Consider the following 26894-nt stretch of genomic DNA (forward strand, 5'->3'; position numbering starts at 1 on the left):
TTGATGTTTGAGTTATGCTTCTTTTCTATTTCTGTCTTCTCATCCCATCCACAGACCTATAGAATTTATTTCAACAATTTCATTCTTAGAAACAAAACTAACTTAGATGCATGCTGTTCAAATTGATATTACAACAGTCTCACTACAAGGCTGCACTGAATGTCAAAATATGTCATGTGCTAGATTCCTTTTTGAGGAGATTTCAGTCTTTTAAACAGGCTAGTAATACTTTGGATTCATTCCCACATCCAGGAATCTGACTGACACCGTTTAATAACAAATTTCCAAAATTCATGCTACCTCATTAAACTGTGAAAAGTGGCTCTCCTTAAAAATGATTATTTCCTCTTGCCCTACCTACATTGGCTAGAGCTTTTTTACCCTGTAATAATTTTTTTAATATAAATTTATTTATTTATTTTTGGCTGCCTTGGGTCTTCCTTGCTGCGCGTGGGCTTTCTCTAGTTGCAGCGAGTGGGGGCTACTCTTCGTTGCAGTGCGCAGACTTCTCATTGCGGTGGCTTCTCTTGTTGCAGAGCACGGGCTCTAGGCCTGTGGGCTTCAGTAGTTGTGGCACACAGGCTCTAGAGTGCAGGCTCGGTAGTTGTGGCGCATGGGCTTAGTTGCTCCACGGCCTGTGGGATCTTCCTGGACCAGGGATCGCCCCTGGGTCCCCTGCCTTGGCAGGCGGATTCTTAACCACCATGGAAGTCCCTACCCTGTAATAATTTTTAACAGATTGTCCTTTTGGTACTTTTCAAACTGTTTACATTGATGAAAAATAATTTATTTTTGTTATCCAACATAAACTAAGATTTTTCTGTGGATGCTTCTGTAGAAATCAGTTGTGCAGTCTCTTCTATAGTATAGAAATACGGAAAACAAGTGTCTGTAAGTGAATACTTGGGTAGTATTGACTATGATTATTTTGGAAAATTGAGACATTCATGGAAAGGGTGTGGAGAAGCTAACATTAAGTGCCTGCTATGTGCCAGACTCTGTGCAGGACAATTATATATAATTGTTTTTTGAAGTAGAGAAAATAAATAGCCGAGAGTCCCCCAAAGCAACACAAAAGACATTTAAGGATGGCATGAAAATAGGAATGGGGATATTTTACAAATAAACTCAAATGCAGAGGCTTAAATTACTTACCCAAGGCTATGCAACTAGTAAGTGATGTTGGTAGGATTCTTTTAGCTCCAGAGAAGTGAAACTACTTTCAGGTGGGAAGGTGAACAGAATTAGAATAGCGGGGATGCATTCAGTCTTGGAGTGTGGAGTACAGGTGAAATGCTGCTTGCCCTGATTTGGCCCTCAAATAGACATATTGGCAGCTTTGGGGCACCGAATTTATGTTCTCATTTCTGGATGCTGGAAGTCCAAAATTGAGGTGCTAGCTCTCTTCCTGGCTTGTACATGGCTGCCTTCTTGTTGTGTCCTCACATGGCCTTTCCTTTGTGTGCATGCAGAGAGAGTGTCTCTTTTCTCCTCTTATAAGGACACCAGTTCTATCTGACTAGGGCCCCACCCTTAGAACCTCATTTAACCTTAATTACCTGCTTAAAGGCCCCAACAATAAATACAGTCACATTGGGGATTAGGGCTTCAGCATATGAATGGGGGAGGGGTACAATTCAGCCCATAACTAGCATATTCTCTCCTTACAGAGTAATTGTGTCATAAGAAATCTATATTTGGTCTTTGTCCCAGTTCCTGGCACAAAGCTCCTAAATCCTTTGTAGTTTTCCAGAGTAATGTGAGTGATAAGAACATCTTCTTTTCTAATGAGGCAACTTTTGTTGGGCCCCTAGTTACCTCCAGGATGGGGACTAGTCACCAAAAAAACCAAAGCGTGATTAGAGGGTTGGAACTTTCAGCCTCAACCCCCAACCTCTGTGTAGGCGAGTGGGGCTAGAAATTGGCAAAAGTTTTTCAAAAATTGTTTTTTATTTTTATTTATTTATTTTAAAATTATTTTATTTTATTTTATTTTATTATATTTTTTGCAACTCTGGATACTTTATTGTATCAAAGAGGAAATTGAAAACAGTTACATATTATCTAGGAAGTAACATAATGAGATCAATGTATATTCATGTCTATGGGAGGTGGCCAAAGCCAGATTTATGAGAAAACATCTTGAATAACTGAAAAAGAATAAAAATTAAATACTTTACTTAAGAGTATTAAAAGGAAACAATGAAATAAACCTATGGAAAACAGACTTAATAAAGTTAACACTGATATTAACTTATTAAAAGGGAAAAAATAGAAATTATAAGAGCTGGTTCTTTGGAAGGGAAAACCGAAACGGTAGACTAAACTATGCTAGCTGAATAAAGGAAAAAAGGGATGATACAGAAATACAAAATTCGGAATGAGAAAAGTAAATAATCGCAGATATACCTTTGGGTTATCTCCATTTTCAAAATAAATTTGAAAGCCAAAACAAAGTTGCCAGAGAGCTGCTTCTTTAAAAATTGCTCCAGGCCCACATTATTTCATGGGTAAATTTTTTCCCACTTTCAAGAGGATCTGCTATTAAAGTTGTTCTAGTTCACACAGAAAGTTTTCCAGTTCTCTTTATGAAGCCACGATAACACTGATAAAATCTAGCAAAGATAGCACTAAAAACAGTCACTTTTGAATGTTGATGTAAATATAAATTACTATCAAACAGAGTCCCACATTACATTAAAAGTATAAAAAATGACACTGATTTTGTAGAAATGTAGTCAATATTCGGAAATCTGTTAGTAAACAGCAAAGGAATTAAAAAGACACCTCTAATAAAATTCGACATCCATTCTTTTTTTTCTTTTTAACATTTTTTTTTATTCAAACAGAAAGTCACAAAAATTATAATCATCCTCATCAGTTCACTCAATCCCATGTAATTAATTTTCTTTTCATCTTGATCTTTTGTTAGCACTTTTATGAATTCATCAGTTTTCCATTGGAGTTCTGAAAACGCTTATTCATTCAGTTCAGCAGTATAGTCAGTTACCAGAAACCTGTACTTGTCAGAGTCTTTTCCATGAATTCCTTGAAGATGAAACCCTTTTATAGGAACATTTCTGCAAAAGCATCAAAGTACACCCAGAACTGTCTGTAAATGACAAAAGACTTAAAAATGACCACGGTTAAAGATTAGATGAAAGTTCATAATAATGCAATTGACAAGGAAATTTAGTTATTTCTGAGATATACTTTTTAAAGTAATAATTAGAATTATGACTTATAACATTATACCAGAACATATAAGATTTTTAGGAATTTCATGTAATGTCTGAAACATTTATATTAACATATTTCCATACAAATAACCCAAAGAAAGTTTAGTATTAGTTTTTTGTTTTTTGTTTGTTTTTTTTAATTTTTAAATTTTATTTTATTTTTTTATACAGCAGGTTCTTATTAGTCATCAATTTTATACACATCAGTGTATATATGTCAATCCCAATCGCCCAATTCAGCACACCACCATCCCCACCCCACCGCGGTTTTCCCCCTTGGTGTCCATACGTTTGTTCTCTACATCTGTGTCTCAACTTCTGCCCTGCAAACCGGTTCATCTGTACCATTTTTCTAGGTTCCACATACATGTGTTAATATACAATATTTCTTTTTCTCTTTCTGACTTACTTCACTCTGTATGACAGTCTCTAGATCCATCCACGTCTCAACAAATGACTCAATTTCGTTCCTTTTTATGGCTGAGTAATATTCCATTTTATATATGTACCACAACTTCTTTATCCATTTGTCTGGCGATGGGCATTTAGGTTGCTTCCATGACCTGGCTATTGTAAATAGTGCTGCAGTGAACACTGGGGTGCATGTGTCTTTTTGAATTATGGTTTTCTCTGGGTATATGCCCAGTAGTGGGATTGCTGGATCATATGGTAATTCTATTTTTAGTTTTTTAAGGAACCTCCATACTGTTCTCCATAGTGGCTATATCAATTTACATTCCCACCAACAGTGCAAGAGGGTTCCCTTTTCTCCACACCCTCTCCAGCATTTGTTGTTTGTAGATTTTCTGATGATTCCCATTGTAACTGGTGAGGTGATACCTCATTATAGTTTTGATTTACATTTCTCTAGTAATTAGTGATATTGAGCAACTTTTCATGTGCTTCTTGGCTATCTGTATGTCTTCTTTGGAGAAATGTCTATTTAGGTCTTCTGCCCATTTTTGGATTGGGTTGCTGTTTCTTTAATATTGAGCTGCATGAGCTGTTTATATGTTTTGGAGATTAATCCTTTGTCCGTTGATTGTTTGCAAATATTTCCTCCCATTCTGAAGGTTGTCTTTTTGTCTTGTTTATGGTTTCCTTTGCTGTGCAAAAGCTTTTACGTTTCATTAGGTCCCATTTGTTTATTTTTGTTTTTATTTCCATTACTCTAGGAGGTGGATCAAAAAAGATCTTGCTGTAATTTATGTCAGAGAGTGTTCTTCCTATGTTTTCCTCGAAGAGTTTTATAGTGTCCGGTCCTACATTTAGGTCTCAAATCCATTTTGAGTTTATTTTTGTGTATGGTGTTAGGGAGTATTCTAATTTCATTCTTTTACATGTAGCTGTCCAGTTTTCCCAGCACCACTTATTGAAGAGACTGTCTTTTCTCCATTGTATATCTTTGCCTCCTTTGTCATAGATTAGTTGACCATAGGTGTGTGGGTTTATCTCTGGGCTTTCTATCTTGTTCCATTGATCTATGTTTCTGTTTTTGTGCCAGTACCATATTGTCTTGATTACCGTAGCTTGGTAGTATAGTCTGAAGTCAGGGAGTCTGATTTCTCCAGCTCTGTTTTTTTCCCTCAAGACTGCTTTGGCTATTCGGGGTCTTTTGTGTCTCCATACAAATTTTAAGATGATTTGTTCTAGTTCCGTAAAAAATGCCATTGGTAATTTGATAGGGATTGCATTGAATCTGTAGATTGCTTTGGGTAGTAGAGTCATTTTCACAATGTTGATTCTTCCAATCCAAGAACATGGTATATATCTCTCCATCTGTTGGTATCATCTTTAATTTCTTTCATCAGTGTCTTATAGTTTTCTGCATACAGGTCTTTTGTCTCCCTAGGTAGGTTTATTCCTAGGTATTTTATTCTTTTTTTTTGCAATGGTAAATGGGAGTGTTTCCTTAATTTCTCTTTCAGATTTTTCATCATTAGTATATAGGAATGCAAGAGATTTCTGTGCATTAATTTTGTATCCTGCAACTTTACCAAATTCATTGATTAGCTCTAGTAGTTTTCTGATGGCATTCTTAGGATTCTCTAAGTATAGTATCATGTCATCTGCAAACAGTGACAGTTTTACTTTTTCATTTCCAATTTGTATTCCTTTTATTTCTTTTTCTTCTCTGATTCCTGTGGCTAGGACTACCAAAACCTTTCTAAGAATTTGTCCATTTCTTCCAGATTGTCCACTTTATTGGCATAGAGTTGCTTGTAGTCGTCTCTTAGGATGCTTTGTATTTCTGCGGTGTCTGTTGTAACTTCTCCTTTTTCATTTCTAATTTTATTGGTTTGAGTCCTCTCCCTCTTTTTCTTGATGAGTCTGGCTAATGGTTTATCAATTTTGTTTATCTTCTCAAAGAACCAGCTTTTACTTTTATTGATCTTTGGTATTGATTTCTTTGTTTGTATTTCATTTATTTCTGCTCTGATCTTTATGATTTCTTTCCTTCTGCTAACTTTGGGTTTTGTTTGTTCTTCTTTCTCTAGTTCCTTTAGGTGTAAGGTTAGATTGTTTATTTGAGATTTTTCTTGTTTCTTGAGGTAGGCTTGTATAGCTATAAACTTCCCTCTTAGTACTGCTTTTGCTGCATCCCATAGGCTTTGGATCGTCATGTTTTCATTGTCATTTGTCTCTAGGTATTTTTTGATTTCCTCTTTGATTTCTTCAGTGATCTCTTAGTTATTTAGTAACGTATTGTTTAGCCTCCATATGTTTGTGTTTTTTACGGTTTTTTTTCCCCTGTAATTGATTTCTAATCTCATAACGTTGTGGTCACAAAAGATGCTTGATATGATTTCAATTTTCTTACATTTACTGAGGCTTGATTTGTGACCCAAGATGTAATCTATCCTGGAGAATGTTCCGTGCTCACTTGAGAAGAAAGTGTAATCTGCTGTCTTTGGATGGAATGTCCTATAAATATCAATTAAATCTATCTGGTCTGTTGTGTCATTTAAAGCTTCTGTTTCCTTATTTATTTTCATTTTGGATGATCTGTCCATTGGTGTAAGTGAGGTGTTAAAGTCCGCCACTATTATTGTGTTGCTGTCAATTTCCTCTTTTATAGCTGTTAGCAGTTGCCTTGTGTATTGAGGTGCTCCTATGTTTGGTGCATATGTACTTATAATTGTTATATCTTCTTCTTGGATTGAGCCCTTGATCGTTATGTAGTGTCCTTCCTTGTCTCTTGTAACATTCTTTATTTTAAAGTCTATTTTATCTGATATGAGTATAGCTACTCCAGCTTTCTTTTGATTTCCATTTGCATGGAATATCTTTTTCCATCCCCTCACTTTCAGTCTGTATGTGTCCCTAGGTCTAAAGTGGGTCTCTTGTAGACAGCATATATATGGGTCTTGTTTTTGTATCCATTCAGCAAGCCTGTGTCTTTTGGTTGGAGCATTTAATCCATTCACGTTTAAGGTAATTATCAATATGTATGTTCCTATGACCATTTTCTTAATTGTTTTGGGTTTGTTTTTGTAGGTCCTTTTCTTCTGTTTCCCACTTAGAGAAGTTCCTTTAGCATTTGTTGTAGAGCTGGTTTGGTGGTGCTGAATTCTGTTAGCTTTTGCTTGTCTGTAAAGCTTTTGATTTCTCCATCGAATCTGAATGAGATCCTTGCCAGGTAGAGTAATCTTGGTTGTAGATTCTTCCCTTTCATCACTTTAAGTATATCATGCCACTCCCTTCTGGCTTGTAGAGTTTCTGCTGGGAAATCAGCTGTTAACCTTATGGGAATTCCCTTGTATGTTATTTTTTGTTTTTCCCTTGCTGCTTTCAGTAATTTTTCTTTGTCTTTAATTTTTGCCAATTTGATTACTATGTGTCTCAGCGTGTTTCTCCTTGGGTTTATCCTGTATGGGACTCACTGCACTACCTGGACTTGGGTGGGTGGCTATTTCCCTTCCCATGTTAAGGAAGTTTTCGACTATAATCTCTTCAAATATTTTCTCTGGTCCTTTCTCTCTCTCTTCTTCTAGGACCCCTATAATGCAAATGTTGTTGCGTTTAATGTTGTCCCAGAGGTCTCTTAGGCTGTTTTCATTTCTTTTCATTCTTTTTTCTTTATTCTGTTCTGCAGCAGTAAATTCCACCATTCTGTCTTCCAGGTCACTTATCTGTTCTTCTGCCTCAGTTATTCTGCTATTGATTCCTTCTAGTGTAGTTTTCATTTCAGTTATTGTATTGTTTATCTCTGTTTGTTTGTTCTTTAATTCTTCTAGGTCTTTGTTAAACATTTGCATCTTCTTGATCTTTGCCTCCTTTCTTTTTTTTTTTTTAAGAGTTATTATTATCTGCTATTTTTTTAAATTTATTTATTTAATTTTGGCTGTGTTGGGTCTTCGCTTCTGTGTGAGGGCTTTCTCTAGCTGCGGCAAGCGGAGGCCACTCCTCATCGTGGTGCGCGGGCCTCTCACTATCGCGGCCTCTCTTGTTGCAGAGCACAGGCTCCAGACGCACAGACCCAGCAGTTGTGGCTCTCGGGCCTAGCTGCTCCGCGGCACGCGGGATCCTCCCAGACCAGGGCTCGAACCCGCATCCCCTGCATTGGCAGGCAGACCCTCAACCACTGCGCCACCAGGGAAGCCCACCTCCATTCTTTTTCCGAGGTCCTGGATCATCTTCACTATCATTATTCTGAATTCTTTTTCTGGAAGGTTGCCTATCTCCACTTCATTTAGTTGTTTTTCTGGGGGTTTATCTTGTTCATTCATCTGGTACATAGCCCTCTGCCTTTTCTTCTTGTCCATCTTTCTGTGAATGTGGTTTTTGTTCCGCAGGCTGCAGGATTGTAGTTCTTCTTGCTTCTGCTGTCTGCTCTCTGGTGGATGAGGCTATCTAAGAGGCTTGTGGAAGTTTCCTGATGGGAGGGACTGGTGGTGGGTAGAGCTGACTGTTGCTCTGGTGGGCTGAGGTCAGTAAAACTTTAATCCGATTGACTGTTGATGGGTGGGGCTGGGTTCCCTCCCTGTTGGTTGTTTGGCCTGAGGCAACCCAACACTGGAGCCTACTTGGGCTCTTTGGTGGGGCTAATGGCAGACTCTGGGAGGGCTCTCACCAAGGAGTACTTCCCAGAACTTCTGCTGCCAGTGTCCTTGTCCCCATGGTGAAGCACAGCCACCCCCCGCCTCTGCAGGAGACCCTCCAACACTAGCAGGTAGGTCTGGTTCAGTCTCCCCTGGGGTCACTGCTCCTTCCCCTGGGTCCCGATGCACACAGTACTTTGTGTGTGCCCTCCAAGAGTGGGGTCTCTGTTTCCCCCAGTCCTGTCGAAGTCCTGCAATCAATTCCCACTAGGCTTCAAAGTCTGATTCTCTAGGAATTCCTCCTCCTGTTTCCGGACCCCCAGGTTGGGAAGCCTGATGTGGGGCTCAGAACCTTCACTCCAGTGGGTGGACTTCTGTGGTATACGTGTTCTCCAGTCTGTGAGTCACCCACCCAGCAGTTATGTGATTTGATTTTACTGTGATTGTGCCCTTCCTACTGTCTCATTGTGGCTTCTCCTTTGTCTTTGGATGTGGGGTATCTTTTTTGGTGAGTTCTAGTGTCTTCCTGTCGATGATTGTCCAGCAGCTAGTTGTGATTTTGGTGTTCTCGCAAGAGGGAGTGAGAGCACGTCCTTCTACTCCACCATCTTGGTTCCTCCTCTATTTTATTTTTATTTTTATTTTTATTTTTGGCTGTGTTGGGACTTCGTTGCTATGTGCAGGCTTTCTCTAGTTGCAGTGAGCGGGGGCTACTCTTTGTTGCGGTGCTTGGGCTTCTCATTGTGGTGGCTTCTCTTGTTGCGGAGCACAGGCTCTAGGCGCATGGACTTCAGTAGTTGTGGCACATGGGCTCAGTAGTTGTGGCTCATGGGCTGTAGAGTGCAGGCTCAGTAGTTGTGGCTCATGGGCTTTGTTGCTCCACGGCATGTGGGATCTTCCCCGACCAGGGATCGAACCCGTGTCCCCTGCATTGGCAGGCAGATTCTTAACCACTGCAAGGAAGCCCCCCAAAATTGTTTTTTAAACTGTGAATTTATTTTGTTTGTAAAGAAGTAGACGGATTAAAAGAAAATAACTTAGTCTCCTATGCTATTTCTTACAAAACAAAATTCCAGACTATGTTTTTTTCTGGAGAATTTTTTGAGTAGGAAATGTCTGTAGACTGTTTTCTTTTTTAGCATATTGTGTAAGAACACATTATTTGCTCAAATAAAAATTCCTGTTGAAATGTCTTTAAAAACATCTTTGAATAATTGCATAATACCATTGTTATTAAGTAAGAAGTTAAATGGACCCAAGTTGTTTTGGATAAAACTCTTTCTGTCTCTTAAAGATGATACTATGGGAAGGAGTAAAACTGGGGAAATGAGCTCAATTATCAGTGTTTTGCAGGGGAAAGGTTTTAGAGTGTTTTCTTCATAACACATAAGCTCTTTTGTGCCTTCTTATATGTTTTCATCACAAATTAATTAAATGTTATTTATTGTGATGTAGGTGAAGGGCTGTTCATCTCTAAAATGAATTGCCTATAGAATTTGGCTGAATATGAGTTCGCACAGTTTTAAGTATTTACAGAACTTAAGTATGGCTTCAAGTTGAATGATTGGAAGATGGAAAATCTTTAACTCCTTTATTATATGGTCCATTTCAAATATGTTCTATTAATTTTATTAATAAAACCAGAAAGCATGATTTGTGGAATAGATTTACATTTTGTGAACTTATTGTGATGCTTTGATCTTATAGATTTTCACAATTTATCTTCGTCTTTCTTTTTTTGTAATTGCTTGTCTTTTGAAAACATCTTCACAGAACTCTGACTTAAATTTGCAGAATCAAATTTCAGCGTCTAGTACTACTCTGAATGTATTGCCCTCTGAGCTCCCATACTTTTTCCTGTACTTTCTTTCTCCTTATCATCATTATAAACCAGTATATATTGAGTTCATATAAAAGGTGGGACAATATACTAGTATTTTATGTACATTACGTTATTTAATCCTCAGAGTAACCCTTTGTGTGTCGTGTTATCTCTATTTTACAAATTAAAGAAACTGATATTTAGAGAGATTTAGAAACTTCTCAAAGCTCAAAATATATACTTGTGAAGTTTGGGTTTGAATCCAATTCTAAAACCTGTTTTCTTTCCAGTAAGTTATTTGCTGTATATCTGTTTCATTGTTTTATATTATAATTGAAGTCTTGTGCTCATCTGGCTTCCCTACCAGATTATGACCTGCTGGAGGAGAAAGATCTTGTCTTATTCACATTTATATCTTCAGTGCCCATTACTGACCCCAGAACTTCTATAATGAGTGTTGAATGAAAGACACTGACATCACTGATATGGTAGCAGTGAGGCATGTGCTATGAAGTAGTTTCTGTAGTATAGACAGTTTCTAGGTTTACTGTGTCAGATACCTCCTACCCTTTCCATGTATTGCCATTTATAGTTATACACACCCTTGCATGCCCAAACACACACTCTTTCATCCTCATTAATCCTGTGAAAGTGAGAATTTTTGTCCTCCTTTTGTAGATCCAGAGAATCAAGATCTAGAAAAAATGAGACTTGCTTAAGGTCACACAACTAGTTAGTGGCAAATCTGGTATGCAAATCCAGATTTTAGACTTATAATCATCTGCTCCAGGCTATCCATCTGTGCTAATGGAAACCTATACTTTATTTCCTAATATGTTTGTTTATTGAGAAATGAAGGCAACAAAACAAAGGTGTCCACAAATGGATTGTGTCTAAACGAAGAGACCTTCTGTTGGAGTGATGAATGTATGCTCTTTGTTCTGTCTTTATAGTCTTTCACTTATTTTCCTTTATGAGGCCTAAATTATGGTTAGAATTTTAGTCAAGGGATAAAATAGCTCCAGCTAACAAACCATAGGAAGATTGAAACCATGACCATGTCATATTCTAATCAGCTGAGTATAAGAGTAGCAGGACTCATGGCACATGCAGAGGACTCAGCATTGAGACTTTGAAGTGATATGCTTTTTGAGTAGAAAGATTTGCTTTACCAGCACCTGAAAGAATGATACCTGCACAGGTAATCTGGTGTTTTCGTGTAGAATAATTATGTCAGTACAATTTATGTGTTGTAATACAGGGATTTAAATTAAAAATTTATACCTATACCTGTAGTATGAATCATGCTATAAAGAGTACATTTAACTTATCTTAAACTTTTAAAATTTTCACCTTCTGTGCCCATATCATTTTTTTTTTTTCAGTAGAATTGTTTCCTAAATAAAATTGATCTTGGATCTGTGTGGCAACATTTTTGACATGTTTGATAATATAATCATTTTTTTAAAGTAATGCTAAAAGGACTGCAAGATTGGTAAAATTTGTGTAGATGGTATGTATGATATTCAGTTTTGAATTAGAAGGACTTTAGACCTTATAGGTTATCAGTACTTGAAGATGCTAGTATTTTATATCCTTCTGTGGACAAATTGCCTCCAAATTTTAATCTGGAAAATCACTGGGATAACTGTTTGGAAAAGGATTACAACAACATGGCTTTTATATTTTTAATACTTCTACTACAGTTTCTATACAAATTATTAAATCTTGATTATAAAAGAGAAAATTAAGGTATAAACACATTATTGAGATGGCACGTGGGGATTACTCCCATGTTGTTTCTGTATTCAGTTTCATTCAGCCACAGATGCAAAGCAGAAGTATGTAACATATCACTGGATTTTATTTTGTTTTATTAGCTCCTCAAGAGTTATTGATCTATGAAATGGCAGAGAATGGAAAAAATTGTGACCAGAGACGTGTAGCAATGAACAAGGAACAATATAATGGAAACTTCACAGGTGAAGTATGGTGGTTTGGAGGGAGAAGATCTACGGGTTTAAATGATATCTTTTTCATTGGAATAAAATAGAAATATATTATATCTAATATTTATTATCTTTTGTTAACAAAATAATATCTTATATAATAATATAGGATACATAAAATTCTTATAAATCTTGTAAAAGATTGATTATCTTTTGTTTCATCTTCATACTAAATTAAATTATGGGTATATAAGGGCCTATGAGGTGATTTTTCACAGTGATAGCAGAAGCAGCCTGGCCGTAGTCACATCAGCAGTGTTCTAGGTACAAGATTATTATTTTTTAATCTTGTGGTGTGGTAAATATTTATTTGGCTTTGTTTGGCACTCAGTTTTATCATGCTATTTTGTAACTTTAGAAGTAGATTATAAATTTACTTATTATGCTAATCCTAATTTTATAATCATCCAAAAAGTCAGAATGTGATTATTGTGGATTTATTTTTAAATTTTAGTTTGAAACAAATAAATTTATATTTTAACCAAACTAGGAATTTGTGGTAAATTTCAGTATATTTGACTCTTATTCACACATTTACCCTGAAAATTACAGCTATTACTTATATAGATGATTTAAGTAGGAACTTTCCTTTTTGTGTTTAAAAGAAAATGAAAGGTTTTCCTTTTCTGTTAATTATAATGGTTTTCTTTTTAACTTCTAAATCGTTTGGCATCTCAAACACATTGCAAATAATACTTCAGCATGGTAATATTATATCATAGAAATTTTCTTCTATTAGAAGAATTGCAAGCTATCTGAAGTAGTAGTTTCCATTTGTTTTGATCACTGCATTGCCTTGCAGAATGTATTTTGCAGCACTTACTGACTTTTGGGTTACTTTGGTTGTCAATAAATTTCACATCGTTTCACCAGGAGTTTTAGGATTCGGAAATAGACATTGCATATATCATAGTCTCATCCCATTAGGAGCTTTTGCATGTTATTTTTTTCTTTCCTTTCTTTCAACAAGCACATACATTTATGTATTCTGCCACTACTGCCCACCCCTTTGGAATTTAAAATTAATGTTAGAATGACACACTTTCTATTCTGTACCATGGTGTGTGTTGTTTGGGGTTTTTTACTTAATATTTCATAGAGATTGTACATGAAGAACTTATTCTTTGTTATGGCTGCTTAGTATTCCATTGTACAAATCTATCATATTTTAATAGCTCCTCTGTCCTCTGTTGGTAACATTTGTTTATAATCTTTTGCTAGAACCAATAACACTGTATTGAATAAACTCATACAAAAGTCATTTCTCCTTACAGCTAATCATTCTTAGAAATGGAATTATTAGGTGACAGGGTATATGCATTTATAATTTCGAGAGATGATGCTGAGAGAGTTACTATTATTACCAATAATAACTAACTTTAATTGCACATATACATACATGTATTAACTCATTTAATCTTTACAAGACACTAAAAAGTAAGTACTATTTTTATCTTCATTTTAGAGAAGAGAAAACTGAGGCATAGAAAGGTTAATTACCTTGCCCAAGATCACATGACTAGTAGATGGCAGTGCCAGGATTTGGAACCAAGTAGTTTGCCTTCACGTTTTGAGCTCTAAACCACTTTGTTCTATGATATGGTGCTAAATTGCCCTTCATAGAAAGTGGGCTAATTTAGCATTCCAGTAATGTATAAGAAAAGAAACTTGTGTCCTGACAATAAAATAATTCCAAAAATAATGGTAAGAGTAGAACAGCAGGACATAGCCTAGACTTGTCACAATGTGAACCAGATTGTTTGTTTTTTGAGGTTTATATACAGTCCTTCAAATGTGGGATGGGAAGGTAGGTGAATTTTGAAAGTGACTGGAAAAAGTGAACATCCTGTTTTAACTTCTACACTAATGTTTTTCAGATCCCTCGTCAGTGAATGAAAAGAAGAGGAGGGATCGGGAAGAAAGGCAGAATATTGTCCTGTGGAGACAGCCACTCGTTACCTTGCAGTATTTTTCTCTGGAAATCCTAGTAATCTTGAAGGAATGGACCTCAAGGTAAAGAGTCTTCCATTTCCTTTTATATAAACTGTATTTACTAATTTTAGAAATCTTCAACAGTCTCCCTGCCACCTGCTCTATCAAAATGGATTAATTAAATTTAGAATGTTATAGGAACATACTTATTTTCCTTTTTATGTGTAGTTTGAAGAAAAATAGATTAGGGAAACTTGTTGCTATTTGTTCACTGGATTGTTACAGTTGACCATTGTCTCATGTTGAATCTTTTATGCAGAGGAGAGCAATGAAAATGAGAAGTTTTTTCTTCTGGCTTTACCTTCGGGAGAAATCAGGCCTGTGTACATTAGATACACTGATTCTTTAGTAGGTCAAGGTTCAGAATACATGGCACTACTGATAGTTTGAGCCAATAAAAAAGGACTCTGCCATGGAAATTGTGTTCTATCTTTAAATTTAGTACCTGTAAGCCCTGTTTCTGATATCATAAAGAGCAAGTTGAACTTTTACTTGCCTTAATCATTTTCTGGTTTACTTTTCCAAGTTATCTGTAATAATATCTTACCTTTTTATGTACTTACAGTTTATAAAGCATTTTGTAACACTTTTTAGTTCATTTGATCCTTATAGCAATTCCATGAAGAAGGTAAAATAAGTATATGATCATCATGATTTTAAAAACAAGAAACAGAATCAGATTGGTTGAGTGTCTTACTCAAAGTACAGTACTTAAGGGACTCTGATCCAAGTCCTCTGACTAAAGGCCAATGCCCTTTCCATTATATCATAATGCCTGTCCCAATTAGAAGTTGGGGTGTATATAAAAGATTAGTTTGGGGTATGGGAAAGGCTATAGTGTAATTTCTTGTTCTTTTTTTTTTTTATAAAGTTGTTTATGTTTGTTTATTTATTTATTTATTTATTTATGGCTGCATTGGGTCCTCGTTGATGCGCAGGCTTTCTTTAGTTGCGGCGAGCGGCAGCCACTCTTCAGTACCGTGCGCGGGCCTCTCATCGTGGTGGCTTCTCTTGTTGCGGAGCACGGGCTCTAGGCGCGGGGGCTTCAGTAGTTGTGGTGCACGGGCTTAGTTGCTCCACAGCATGTGGGATCCTTCTGAACCAGGGCTCGAACCCATGTTCCCTGCACTGGCAGGCGGATTCTTAACCACTGCGCCACCAGGGAAGCCCCTACGATGGGGTTTCTAATAAGAAATTAGATTCTATACCCAAGTATCTGGTCTTGACCCCCTTCTGCACCCCAAGAGACCATAGTGTTTAAGAAAAAAAGAGCTCAATCCAGCAAGAACAACTTCTAAAGCTGAGCTAAGTAACCTAATTGCTTCAATAAGAAATGTTTTGAGAGTGATGAATCCTGAAAATGAGACTGTGACATATTTCATTTCTTTTTAATTTGTTTTTAAGATTATGGCATCGTCAAAGCGTTGTGATGTCTTTTTTACTGCTGCTTGCTGTGCTTATAGCTACGTATTATGTTGAAGGAGCACATCAACAGGTAAGAAGTTCAGCACCTCTGTTTCTATTCTTGTACCTTCCCTAATCCCAAACAGTTTCAAAATGGAGCTTTTGTGGATTTCATTGATTTTTTTTTCTTTTTAATTTATCTCATAACTGGTATCTTAATGTCTTACTTTTAAGGCCAAATATTAAAAATATTCTTGTGGTAGTTCATGGCTGCTCAGCATTTATATTGGGTATATATCATTCCTTTTTACCTTTAAGGATTTAAATGTAACTTTCCTAACAGTGTTTAGTCAAAGCAGCATGAATCCTTTAATCACTACCAAAGTCTTCATATTTTTTATAACACACTCCTGTGATCCATCCAAGCTGATATACTCATCCTAGATTGAAGGTTAGGTTTTATATGTACAAAGTGGGGGGAAGTTCACTTGCCTGTCATCTGTACAGCATAAATGAAAGGAAAATAGGACATTTTGTTAATAACTTTTGATAAAATTGCAAAACGTTAATGTATTCTATTAGGAAATAGTTCTAAAATGTTATCATTTCATATTTTAGAGCAGTTTACCTCTAAATGCATCAAAATGCTGATAGTGATTATCTCTGAGAGGGTGGAGATTATGGGTAATTGTTTTTTACTTTACGCTTTTATGTATTTCTAGTTGTCTGTAATAAACATATATTGCCTGTAAAATTAGAAAACAACAAATGGCATTAAAAATGGGGAGGAGCAGCACTTTACCTCTAATCAGAGAAGTTTTTATACTTATAAATGCAGTAGTTGTGGCTCACGGGCTTAGTTGCTCCACGGCAAGTGGGATCGTCCCGGACCAGGGCTCGAACCTGTGTCCCCTGCATTGGCAGGCGGATTCTTAACCACTGCGCCATCAGGGAAGTCCCTATCATGCTTTCTTAAACAAAATTTTTATAACTTTTAAGTATCTTTAAATTTTTTATTCTCATAGTTATCAATAATTTGCATTTTTTGTATAAATGTCATTGTAATAATAGGACTTTTAAAATGTAGAAATGAGCTTTATTACAGTTACATGATTTTTTCTGCCATCTCTGTGACCACATATTAGAGGAATTTGGACTCTTCAAGGAGCTTTTAATCTTAATACTTTCTTCCTATTGGAAACTTAGTTGGTTTGTTTTATTTTTATTATAGTTGATAAATACCACATTTCTGCTTAAGAATTCTGATTTTGTTTTCACCTCATCCCTTTTGTTTTTCAGTATGTGCAACGTATAGAGAAACAGTTTCTTTTGTATGCCTACTGGATAGGCTTAGGAATTTTGTCTTCTGTTGGGCTTGGAACAGGGCTGCATACCTTTCTGCTTTATCTGGTAAGAATAATTTTAATAAGCAAGATTGAAAGAGATTATGTTTTAATTGGTGCTTTTACTTCAGAAGTTAAAATTCTAGGATTTTTACTTAATTACCTTTGTGTTTTATATGTATTCTAATTCTCAAGTCAGTGATTTGGAATTCTGTTTTGTTTTTCCTTTTGGGTTGAGAATTTAAAAAGAGAAGGGAGGAAGAACCCTTAGGCAAATGAGATTGTTTACTTATATTAATTCAGCCAGGAAATGTTTTTTCCTTCCAGATTTTGGAATAATGGTTCTCTTGCTTATGCAATTGTCTTTGTAATAGTTGAAGTTATTTAATTGTACAGAATTCCATGTAAGACTTAGAATTAATTTGGTCAGTTATTTTCTCTGTTAATCTGCAAATGAGAAATGGTATCTTCCCTCACGTCTTCAAACACCATGTACATACTGGATAGTTATTTTGGTAATCTTATTGAGTGCAGTTAATGAAGTATTACATGCGTACAGCTAATGCTTTCTTAAACTCTTTTAAATCAAAGTATAAAATGTACCCCTCCTAAAAAATTTTTTTTTTTTACTTAGTTGAAATGAGAGAGATATTCTTAAAAATATTCTTGTGGTAGTTCATGGCTGCTCAGCATTTATATTGGGTATGTGACACTGTAATGGAGAATGCATAACGTTCTCCATTACAGTGCATAATAAATTTTGGCTTTGTCCAGAATGTCATATAGTTGGGATTATGCAGTATGTGTCTTTTTCTGCCTGGCTTCTTTCACTTAGCAATATGGTTTTAAAGTTCCTGTGTGTCTTCATGGCTTGATACCTCATTTCTTTTTATTGCTGAATAATATTCCATTTTCTGGATGTACCATCACAGTTTGTTTATCCATTCACTTATTGAAGGATATCATTGTTGTTTCCAAGTTATGGCAATTAGGAATAAAGATGCTGTAAACATTCATGTGCAAGTTTTGAGGGGCATATAAGAATTCACCTCATTTGGGTAAATACCTAGGGGCATGATTTGTGGATCATGTATGTTAATTGGTGATATATAGGAAAGCAATTGACTTTTGTGTATTTGCCTTGTATTCTGTAACCTTGCTGTAATCACTTAATAGTTTCAGGACTTTGTTGTCGATTCTTTAGGATTTTCTATATAGGTAATCATGTTGTCTGCAAATACAGTTTTACTTCTTCTCAGTCTGTATACCCGTTCATTTTTTTTTTCCCCCTGTCAGACTGCATTAGCTAGGTCTTCCAGTCTGATGTTGAATTGGAGTGGTGAGAGGGACATCCTCCCTTGTTCCCAACCTTAATGGGGAAGCCTTTAGTTTCTGCCACTCCAACCACTCTCTTGAAATATTAAAGGTTTATGCCACCTTTTGCCTTCATTCTGCTTAGTTTCTCTGCATATTCTTTTTTTTAGTAAATACCTCTTCCTCTCCATACTTCTTGCTACCTCCATGGAAGCCTGTGTCCTCAGAAGGATTAGCATTAACTGACCATTTTCAATTCTGATTAAGTATCATGTTAGCTGTAGGTTTTTGTAGATGTTCTTTATCAAGTTGATAAAGCTCTTCTATTCCTAGTTTGCTGCGAGTTGTGTTTGTTTTCAGGGTTTTTTTTTTGTGAGTTTTTATCATGAATGAGTGTTGATTTTGTCAAAAGAACAGTTTTTTAGACAATAGTGATCAAAAATGGATAAAAGGCCAACATAGCAAACAAATTCAGTATGTAAAGGCTTGAAGAGCAATATGTTAATGTTAAAAAGAAATATAAAGAGATACCCAGCATATGCCATTTCCATTTGAGCAGATTATCTTTAGTTCTTAGATCTGTTAGTTCTTGGACACAGGATTCCTTCCAGGATTCCCTAGGTATAACAGGGAAAATGAAGGAAAACAAGCATTTGCAAAAAATAATTTTCAGGGAAGTCAAGCAAAAGGAAGATAAAAGATGTCACTGGTTTTTGTTTATTTTCAATCACCTGGTTGGGATGGAAGTCAGATTACAAGAAGTTAACTATAGCTACTACTACTACTACTACTGAAAATGGCAAACATTGTCATCATCATTGTCATCAGAGTAATATTAGTTGAGATCAGTTTTTTTTTTTTTAATAAATGTATTTATTTTTGGCTGCGTTGGGTCTTCGTTGCTGTGCACGGGCTTTCTCTAGTTGCGGCGAGTGAGGGCTACTCTTTGTTGCGGTGAGCAGGCTTCTCATTGCAGTGGCTTCTCTTGTTGTGGAGCATGGGCTCTAGGTGTGCGGACTTTAGTAGCTGTGGCATGCGGGCTCAGTAGTTGTGGCTCGTGGGCCCTAGAGCACAGGTTCAATAGTTGTGGCACACGGGCTTAGTTGTTCCATGGCATGTGGGATCTTCCTGGACCAGGGATCGAACCTGTGTCCCCTGCATTGGCAGGCAGATTCTTAACCACTGCACCGCCAAGGAAGTCCCAGTTTATTATTTTTTATCCATATTTGGTATTCATTTTTGTGGGGAGTTGTTGCATCCCCATCCTGTTGAACTCCAGCCATATGATTTGCTTTGACATGTGAGCATAAGTGATAGGTGTTGCTTCCTGGCAGATGCTTCAAGGTTTGTCATACTGTCTTTCACCTGGAGCCTGAGTCTCTGACTGTGATGAACAGATTCCCTTTGCTAGCCTCTGATGGATATGTAGAGTAAGGGAGAAATAAACTTTGTTGTCTTAAGCTACTGAGGTTTTTGGGCTGTTTGTTGTTATAACCTATCCTGACTGATAGACTAGCTAACATTTATTGAATGTTTTCCACATGCTAGGCTTTTTGCTCAGCACTTTTTATGAATTATCTCATGTAGTCCTCCCAAGAGCCACGGTAGTCAATAACCAATAGTGTAGCAAATGTATAGTAAAAAATTTCATGAGTAAGTATAGACTGTGCATTTGTGAACTTTGGCAATTATGGAGAAAAATAGCCAGGAAACCGAAGGCAAAGCAGAATCAAATAAAGGTTTAAGAATTTGATCTCTGTTATTATTTAAGAAGCTATTCAAAATAATCTCTGGTTAGATTTTTAAAACGTAACATTTTCTTGGTGATAGATGGTTGACACAGTTTTATCCTTATAGATCACCATTCCTGTTGTTTTATATTTGTCAAATGTGATTGTATCTGGAAAGTCCTAATTACACCTCCTTTCATTTATGAGCCCTTACATAATCACTTAGGGAGATGTGACGTTAACATTCTCATGTCATACATTTTTGTGCTGATGAAATAGGCACTCTTTCCATATACCCATATAACTCCTCAGTCAAGAAAGCAATTAACTATATTAGGAGAGAAAACTATATTAGGAGAGAAGTCTGGTCAGAAAAATGATCCTTCTTTTGACAATAATTTACAGCAAAACAGGTGAAAAAGAAACTGAGTTTAACAAAGGGAAAAGATTTAATTCATTCTTGATCATGGTTCTCTTTACTGGAAATTATGGCTTTAAAGTGAAATAGGAAAATTTTTCCTGCATAGACAGACTTTCTCAATTACATTCTTCCCAGCACGGAAGTTAACCTCTTTTGGAAGTAATCATTTAGTTAATTTTAACTAATTGTGCAACTAAATGGTGATCTACAAATGTTACTATATTTCCTAAAATATTATATACCTATATATCTGCCTTTAAAAGGGAAAAGTTATCTTGACTTTTAAGTTTATCAATCAACAATTTCATTTATATTTTTAGATATAATTGAAAGGTTTTAACTTAATTCAGATGTCCTGAAAATTGTCATCACTTCTTTAAACATTAGATGTAAAAATAGTTGTTTGATTAAATTTAAAAATTAAATTTAGTGAAAATCAACAGGGAAAAATGACTACTATCAAATTTTGTAAATTGATTTGGTAACAGTAGAAATCTAGTAGTTTGCCAAGAACAGATATGTAGCCACGAAGGAAGAGTTAGATACTGTTTATGCAGGAATAGTGATTGCTAACCAGAGAGGAAGAGATGAAGGGAGAAGTGAATGGATTCCTTTTCAAGGCTGAAGGGGAGTTGGTTGGGCCTCTAGGTTAGTTGGTTTGTTCCATTAATTCTAACAGTCAACACATGGGCTTCAGGAGGTCTGTTAATTCCCTGAACACTATACTTGTTATGTGTCTTCGCAAATATGCATCTTTCTGGCAGAAAGGACCTATAGTATTAGATTCTCCAGATTCTGTAACCCATAAAATGTTAAGAACCACTCTTATAGGACTTTTTTTTCTAACGATGGCTATATTAGTTTGCCACTAGGTGGCATTGCTAATACAACCAATATACTATACTATATTTGCAGGTTCTATTCTGGATAAATATGAAACCCTCAAATAAATTAGAGGCATATTCTATTATTTATCTGTATTTATGACTACATAATGCCAGTTAATGCATGTGAATGAAAATAAGTTTTCTTAATAGTTTTGCACATTCATTAATTAGTTTCACAGTTATTAGACTTTCCATTGTGATATATATTTACATGCAGGACATACTCCCATGGCATGCGTAGTTTCAGATGTAATGCCATAATTCTATCTTTTTCTTTAATATTTAAGAATATGCAATTGATGGAGGGTGATTTTGTTATGGGACTAAAAGCTTTTATTCCTATGGGAGATACTTAATAGGGCATATTCAGAGCTGGATTTGAATGGATAGTCAAATATTACTAACTCTGTGATATTTGGGAAATATCTTAACTTTTTAAGCCTCAGTTTATTCAACTGTAAATGGAAAAGATAATAATAGTACCTATCTCATAAGGTTGTTTGGAGGATTAAATGAAATAAAACATGTACACTTTTCAGTTCAGTGGCTAGTATATATAAGGTGCTCAGTAAATGTTAAGCGACTATTATAATTATTATTGTCATTTTTCTTGCTCTGATTTTATTTTTAAAACAATCATTTTCAATTTTCATGCTTTAGCTACTATTCTTAAGAAACTATAAGCAAAATTTCCCACAATTGATTTTAATGTAGCAGAATGTAATACCATAGTTGAAAACCACAGATTATTGTTCCATTTTCAGTGACAATAGATTAGGCAGTTTCGATCAACTCGCTTGTGAAAGTATCTTAAAAAGGTTGATAAAAATTTAAAACATCTGTTTAAAGGCACCATAGAGATAAAAAGATAGCAAAGAATTACAAGGCCAACATCTAGATTAAAGGGGAAACCCAGAGAGGTGAAACCAGTCAAGTATATGGCCTAATAAACCCGCAGGCTTTGGATTGGAACCTGATGGGCCACACTTTAAATATAAGGATGAACTAGATACAAATCAGCCCATACAGGGACTGAAGCTCAGGCTAAATCTTAAGTCTGGAGGAAAATAAAATAATCGTAGGCGTCACATTATATTAAAAAAAAAAGTCTAGCACTCAATCAAAAGTAATCAGATATCTGAAGCAACATGATAATTTGGTTGAAACAAGAAATAAGAGAAACAGATCCATAGGGTATCTATTTAATGAAGTTATTAGATGTGTACTTTAATCCAAAATCAATGTGTTTCAAGGAAGTAAAAAACAAGTTTGAGTATTTTTGCAGAGATTGAAAACTACAGAAGAGAGCAAGTGGAAATTTTGAATTAAAAAAACATTATCTGAAATTAAGAACTCAATTAATGGACTTCAGTAGACAGCAGCTAAGACAGGACTAATAAACTGCAAAATCGGCCAGAGAAAAATATCCAGAACAAAAAAGGAGAGATGGAGAAAAAGACATACTGTCTTCAGAGAAACTTCAGTAAGACTGATTTGCTGTCATTGATTTTTTTTTTTTTTCAGAGATGAAGGACAATTTATTATTTTTCACAGCAATAGCAGTAGCAAGTGCATCAGCTTTTTTTTCTTTAATTGGAGTATAGTTGCTTTGCAATGTTGTGCTAGTTTCTGCTGTACGGCGAAGTGAATCAGCTATATGTATACACATATCCCCTCTTTTTTGGATTTCCTTGCCATTTAGGTCACCACAGAACATTGAGTAGAGTAAAAGTCAGCTGACAGTGGAGTATCTTTAAAGGGCTAAAAGAAAATAACTACCAACAGAAGATACTCAAAGTGTCCCCTCAACAGTATAAAATAAAGATACTGTCAGAAAAACAGAGCAGTTTGCCACCAGCAAACATGCTTTAAAGGAAATACTAAAAAGTGTTCTTTGAATGGAAGGAAAGTGATTCTAGATTGAAGCTCAGATTCAGGAATGAATAAAGATTAAGAAAAGGGTATATATATGGGTAAATTTAAATTAAGATTGACATTATGGTTTTTTTTTGTTTGTTTTGTCTTTCTATTTTTTTGACATTATGTTTTTTAAATGTATTTATTTTATTTATTTATTTTTGGCTGCGTTGGGTCTTCGTTGCTGCCTGCGGGCTTTCTCTAGTTGTGGTGAGCAGGAGCTTCTCATTGTGGTGGCTTCTCTTGTTGTGGAGCACGGACTCTAGGCGCACAGGCTTCGGTAGTTGTGGCTCGCGGGCTCTAGAACGCAGGCTCAGTGGTTGCAGCGCATGGGCTTAGTTGCTCCGCGGCATGTGGGATCTTCCCTGACCAGGGCTTGAACCCGTGTCCCCTGCACTGGCAGGCGGATTCTTAACCACTGAGCCACCAGGGAAGCCCAACATTATGTTTTTAATGATAATGTAGTGATAATGTTTTGAGAGATTTAAAGTATTTAGAGGGAATTAAAATACATCATCTCAGAAGCTAACACACCATTGTAAGGCAATTATACTTCAATAAAGATGTTTAAAAAAAAAATACATCATCTGCAAATCACGTGTGGAGTAATTGAAATTAAATTATTCTAAAGTCTTTGCATTGCCCTAGAAGAGGTAAGATATTAATTTATATGACATTAATTAATAAAGATCTATATTATAATCTTTAGGGTAAGCAGTATAAGAATATGTAACTATCAAGCTAATAGGCACAAGTAAAAACCAAGTAATTTTTAAAAAGCCAAGGCAAAAGAGGGAAAGAAAGCAGACAAAAGGAACGTAGAACAGGCAGGATAAGTAGTAAGCATTCAGTGGTATGTTTAAATCCAAATATATCAATAAATGGAATAAATGTTTCTTCCAGTTATCCAAATAAATATTTTAAAATATTCAGCTATTTGCTAAATCCAGCCTTCATACCTAAAATACACACAGAAAGAACACACAGAAAGATTAACGGTAAAGGATGGAAAAAGATGAGCCATTTGATGCCAACCAAGAAGAAGCTCATGTAGTTATATTGAAATCAAAGTAAAGTATGAGGCAAGAAGTGTTAATAGATAGAATGTGTTCGTTGGTAATAATAAAAGACTCAGTTCACCAGGAAGATATAACAGTTCTAAATTTGTATTTAATAATATATACTCAACTTATGGAAAGCAGAACTTGGCAGAAATTTAGAGAAGGAGATAACTTCCACAAACTTGTAGAATAGGGAAGTGTAACACAGTTACTGGCTATACGGTCAACGTGTGTGTAACAATTGTGTTTCTGTATACTACAATAAACATTTAGAGAGTGAAAATTTTGGAAAGCATCATTTATAATAACTTTTTTTTGAAAAGCAAATACTTAGGAATAAATCTAACAAAAGATGTGCTTGGCCTCTATATAAAATTATAAAATATTATTGGAAGCAAAAAGATCTAGGTAACAGAAGGTATATATTATTTTCATGGATTAGAAGACACAATATTGTAGCTGTTCTTCCCAATTTTGTTTACATAATCAATGTAATATCAGTCAAAACTTGAGTAGGTATTTTTGTAGAAATTGACAAAGTAATTGAAAAAAGATTTTCATCCTAGCAGCTTTGTAGTAAATCTTGACAACCAATAAGATATGTCCCTCTTGTGTGTTTCTAATATTTCTTGATCTGGATAGAGGATACCTGTGTCTGAAATAATTCATTAAGGTGCTTACATTATGCACTTTTCTATATGTACTATACTTAAATAAATACTCTGTTTTAGTACATCTGCTCTTTTGTTTTAGAATTTTGAAGTCATTTTGCATAAATACACCTGTAATAGATGTCTAATTCATGAGCTAATTTTGCCTGGCAAGTAGTGCAAGTTTACTGATTTCATTCATTTACTTTACTCATGTTTTTTGTAAGTAGATCAGATGCAAAAAAAGGTTCTGTGGCTGGTAGATTTTTCTAAGATCATGCCTTCTAAGCCCTCTTCTCTTGGATACTAATTTCCAGAAATCCATTAACGAATTTATTTTAGTCTTAGCATGTATGTAGCAGGTTTCCATTCCAGGCCATCCAGGAATGCTTATTTACTAGTGGAAATAATGCCCAGAGTGAAAACAAGTTAATGAAGAGAACATGGCTGCTGTTAACCTCTTTGTTGTATCTCTGTGTTTGAATGTGTCAAAATTTTCACCTTAATAATGATTTGACCCAAGGGGAGGCAGCCCAGGGGCAGCACTTTTGCTGAAAAGGGACCGGATAATATTTTAAGCTTTGCGGGCTATGCAATCTCTTTTGTAACTCCTCAGATCTGTCATGGTAATAAGAAGGCATCCAGGGACAGTGTGTAGGAATGAATGTGACTGTTTTCCAGTCAACCTTTATTCACAAAGAGAGGTAGCAGACTGGATTTGATCTGCCGGCTGTAGTTTGCTAACCGTTGCTCTAACTCATGAGATGACAGTAGTACACCAGAAGAAGCATATTGAGCTTGGGAGCCTTAGTGAGCTAGCCACCCCCTAAGGATTTTTACGTGACATGTTATGCATTTGATTCCTCCATTTGCCAAAAAAGGATTATCACTTCTCCCAGGTCATAATATTAGACTTAACATGATGTTTTAGAAGAGAATATAGTTGTGTGAATGCTTGAGTGGTCTGTAAGACCATCAAGGGGAAGAAAAAACAACTTTTCATGAAGAGAAAAGTAAAAGAATTTCTTCCAAATGAGCTGCCTGATGACAGCAAAATTTAGTTCTAATCTCATGTTTTAAACCATCGATGTGTGCAATTATTAAATACCGGTCTTTACAACAGCACTCATTTTGAGAAATAATTTGTGGATTACGTTTAGATTGATACAAACAATTAGGAGAAGTGATAGGGTAATTTCAGTAGCCACCTTAAAACTATTTCCCATTACTAGAATATATGATTGATTCATAATATATTCATAATAATAACCTGGTAAACAACCAGTTTAACAAAAACAGGAACTTTGGTACTTCATGATGAGAAATATATCTCAGACATGCTCCTTATATGCATTCACATTATTATTCCTCAAGTTATAAGACAAGCAGTTGATTTAAGAGCCATTTGTAAACTGTGCGTGCCATTAATGATTATAAAGTCTGTTCTATTTGACAGTAACAAAGGAAATGAGTCCTTCGGCAGGAATTTACAAATAATGTGATACATGAACAGTTTTTGACAGTAGGTGGAGCAGTTTCCCGGAGAAAGGCTTCCCAAGCCCTATATTCCTTTCAAAATAAGCCCAGCTCTTAGACAAAGAACTCTGAGAACAAAAACTATCAATAATCATTAAAAAATGTTAAAGGCACTCAAATATTGAGCTATAAATAGAAGGCTGAATATATTTTGCAGATAATTCTTCTCTTTGTCATATATTTTAACCACTGAATTCTCTCACCTTTGGGTATCAAAATGGTAGGGATTTTCACATAAGAACTGCCCTATCTAGATGGCAGTTGGTATGTAGAAAAGTTTGGGAACTATTCAGTTACATTGTAGAATAGATCAAGGTTTATAAGAAGATATAACATCAAGACATTATTATATGAATGGTATTTATGAGTCATTTGTTTAATATGACAATTTTAGATTAAGAATATAGTTTTATAGATAAAAATTGGTAGTTTAAATTCACTGGAATTAAGTTAGTAGATGTCAAGAGTGTTTTAAGTACCATGAGAAACCATGGCCATAAAACTGTAAGTTCAGAATGCAGTTATCA

At 35.5% G+C, this 26894-nt stretch overlaps 1 protein-coding gene across 3 annotated transcripts in view; it reads left to right on the forward strand.

Annotated features, from left to right (window-relative positions):
• The window catches only part of VMP1 (vacuole membrane protein 1), a 126224-nt gene that overhangs the window by 13760 nt on the left and 85570 nt on the right, over positions 1-26894 (forward strand). For all 3 annotated transcript variants that reach the window (XM_036835306.1, XM_036835307.1, XM_036835305.1), the window contains exons 2-5: positions 11984-12085; positions 13990-14125; positions 15509-15599; positions 16808-16918. In XM_036835306.1, the coding sequence (XP_036691201.1) occupies positions 12010-12085; positions 13990-14125; positions 15509-15599; positions 16808-16918 (414 nt within the window). In that variant the 5' untranslated portion in view covers positions 11984-12009. The remainder of the gene's footprint in view (positions 1-11983; positions 12086-13989; positions 14126-15508; positions 15600-16807; positions 16919-26894) is intronic.

This window comes from Balaenoptera musculus, chromosome 20 (assembly GCF_009873245.2).
Source record: "Balaenoptera musculus isolate JJ_BM4_2016_0621 chromosome 20, mBalMus1.pri.v3, whole genome shotgun sequence".
Classification (NCBI taxonomy): Eukaryota; Metazoa; Chordata; class Mammalia; order Artiodactyla; family Balaenopteridae; genus Balaenoptera; species Balaenoptera musculus.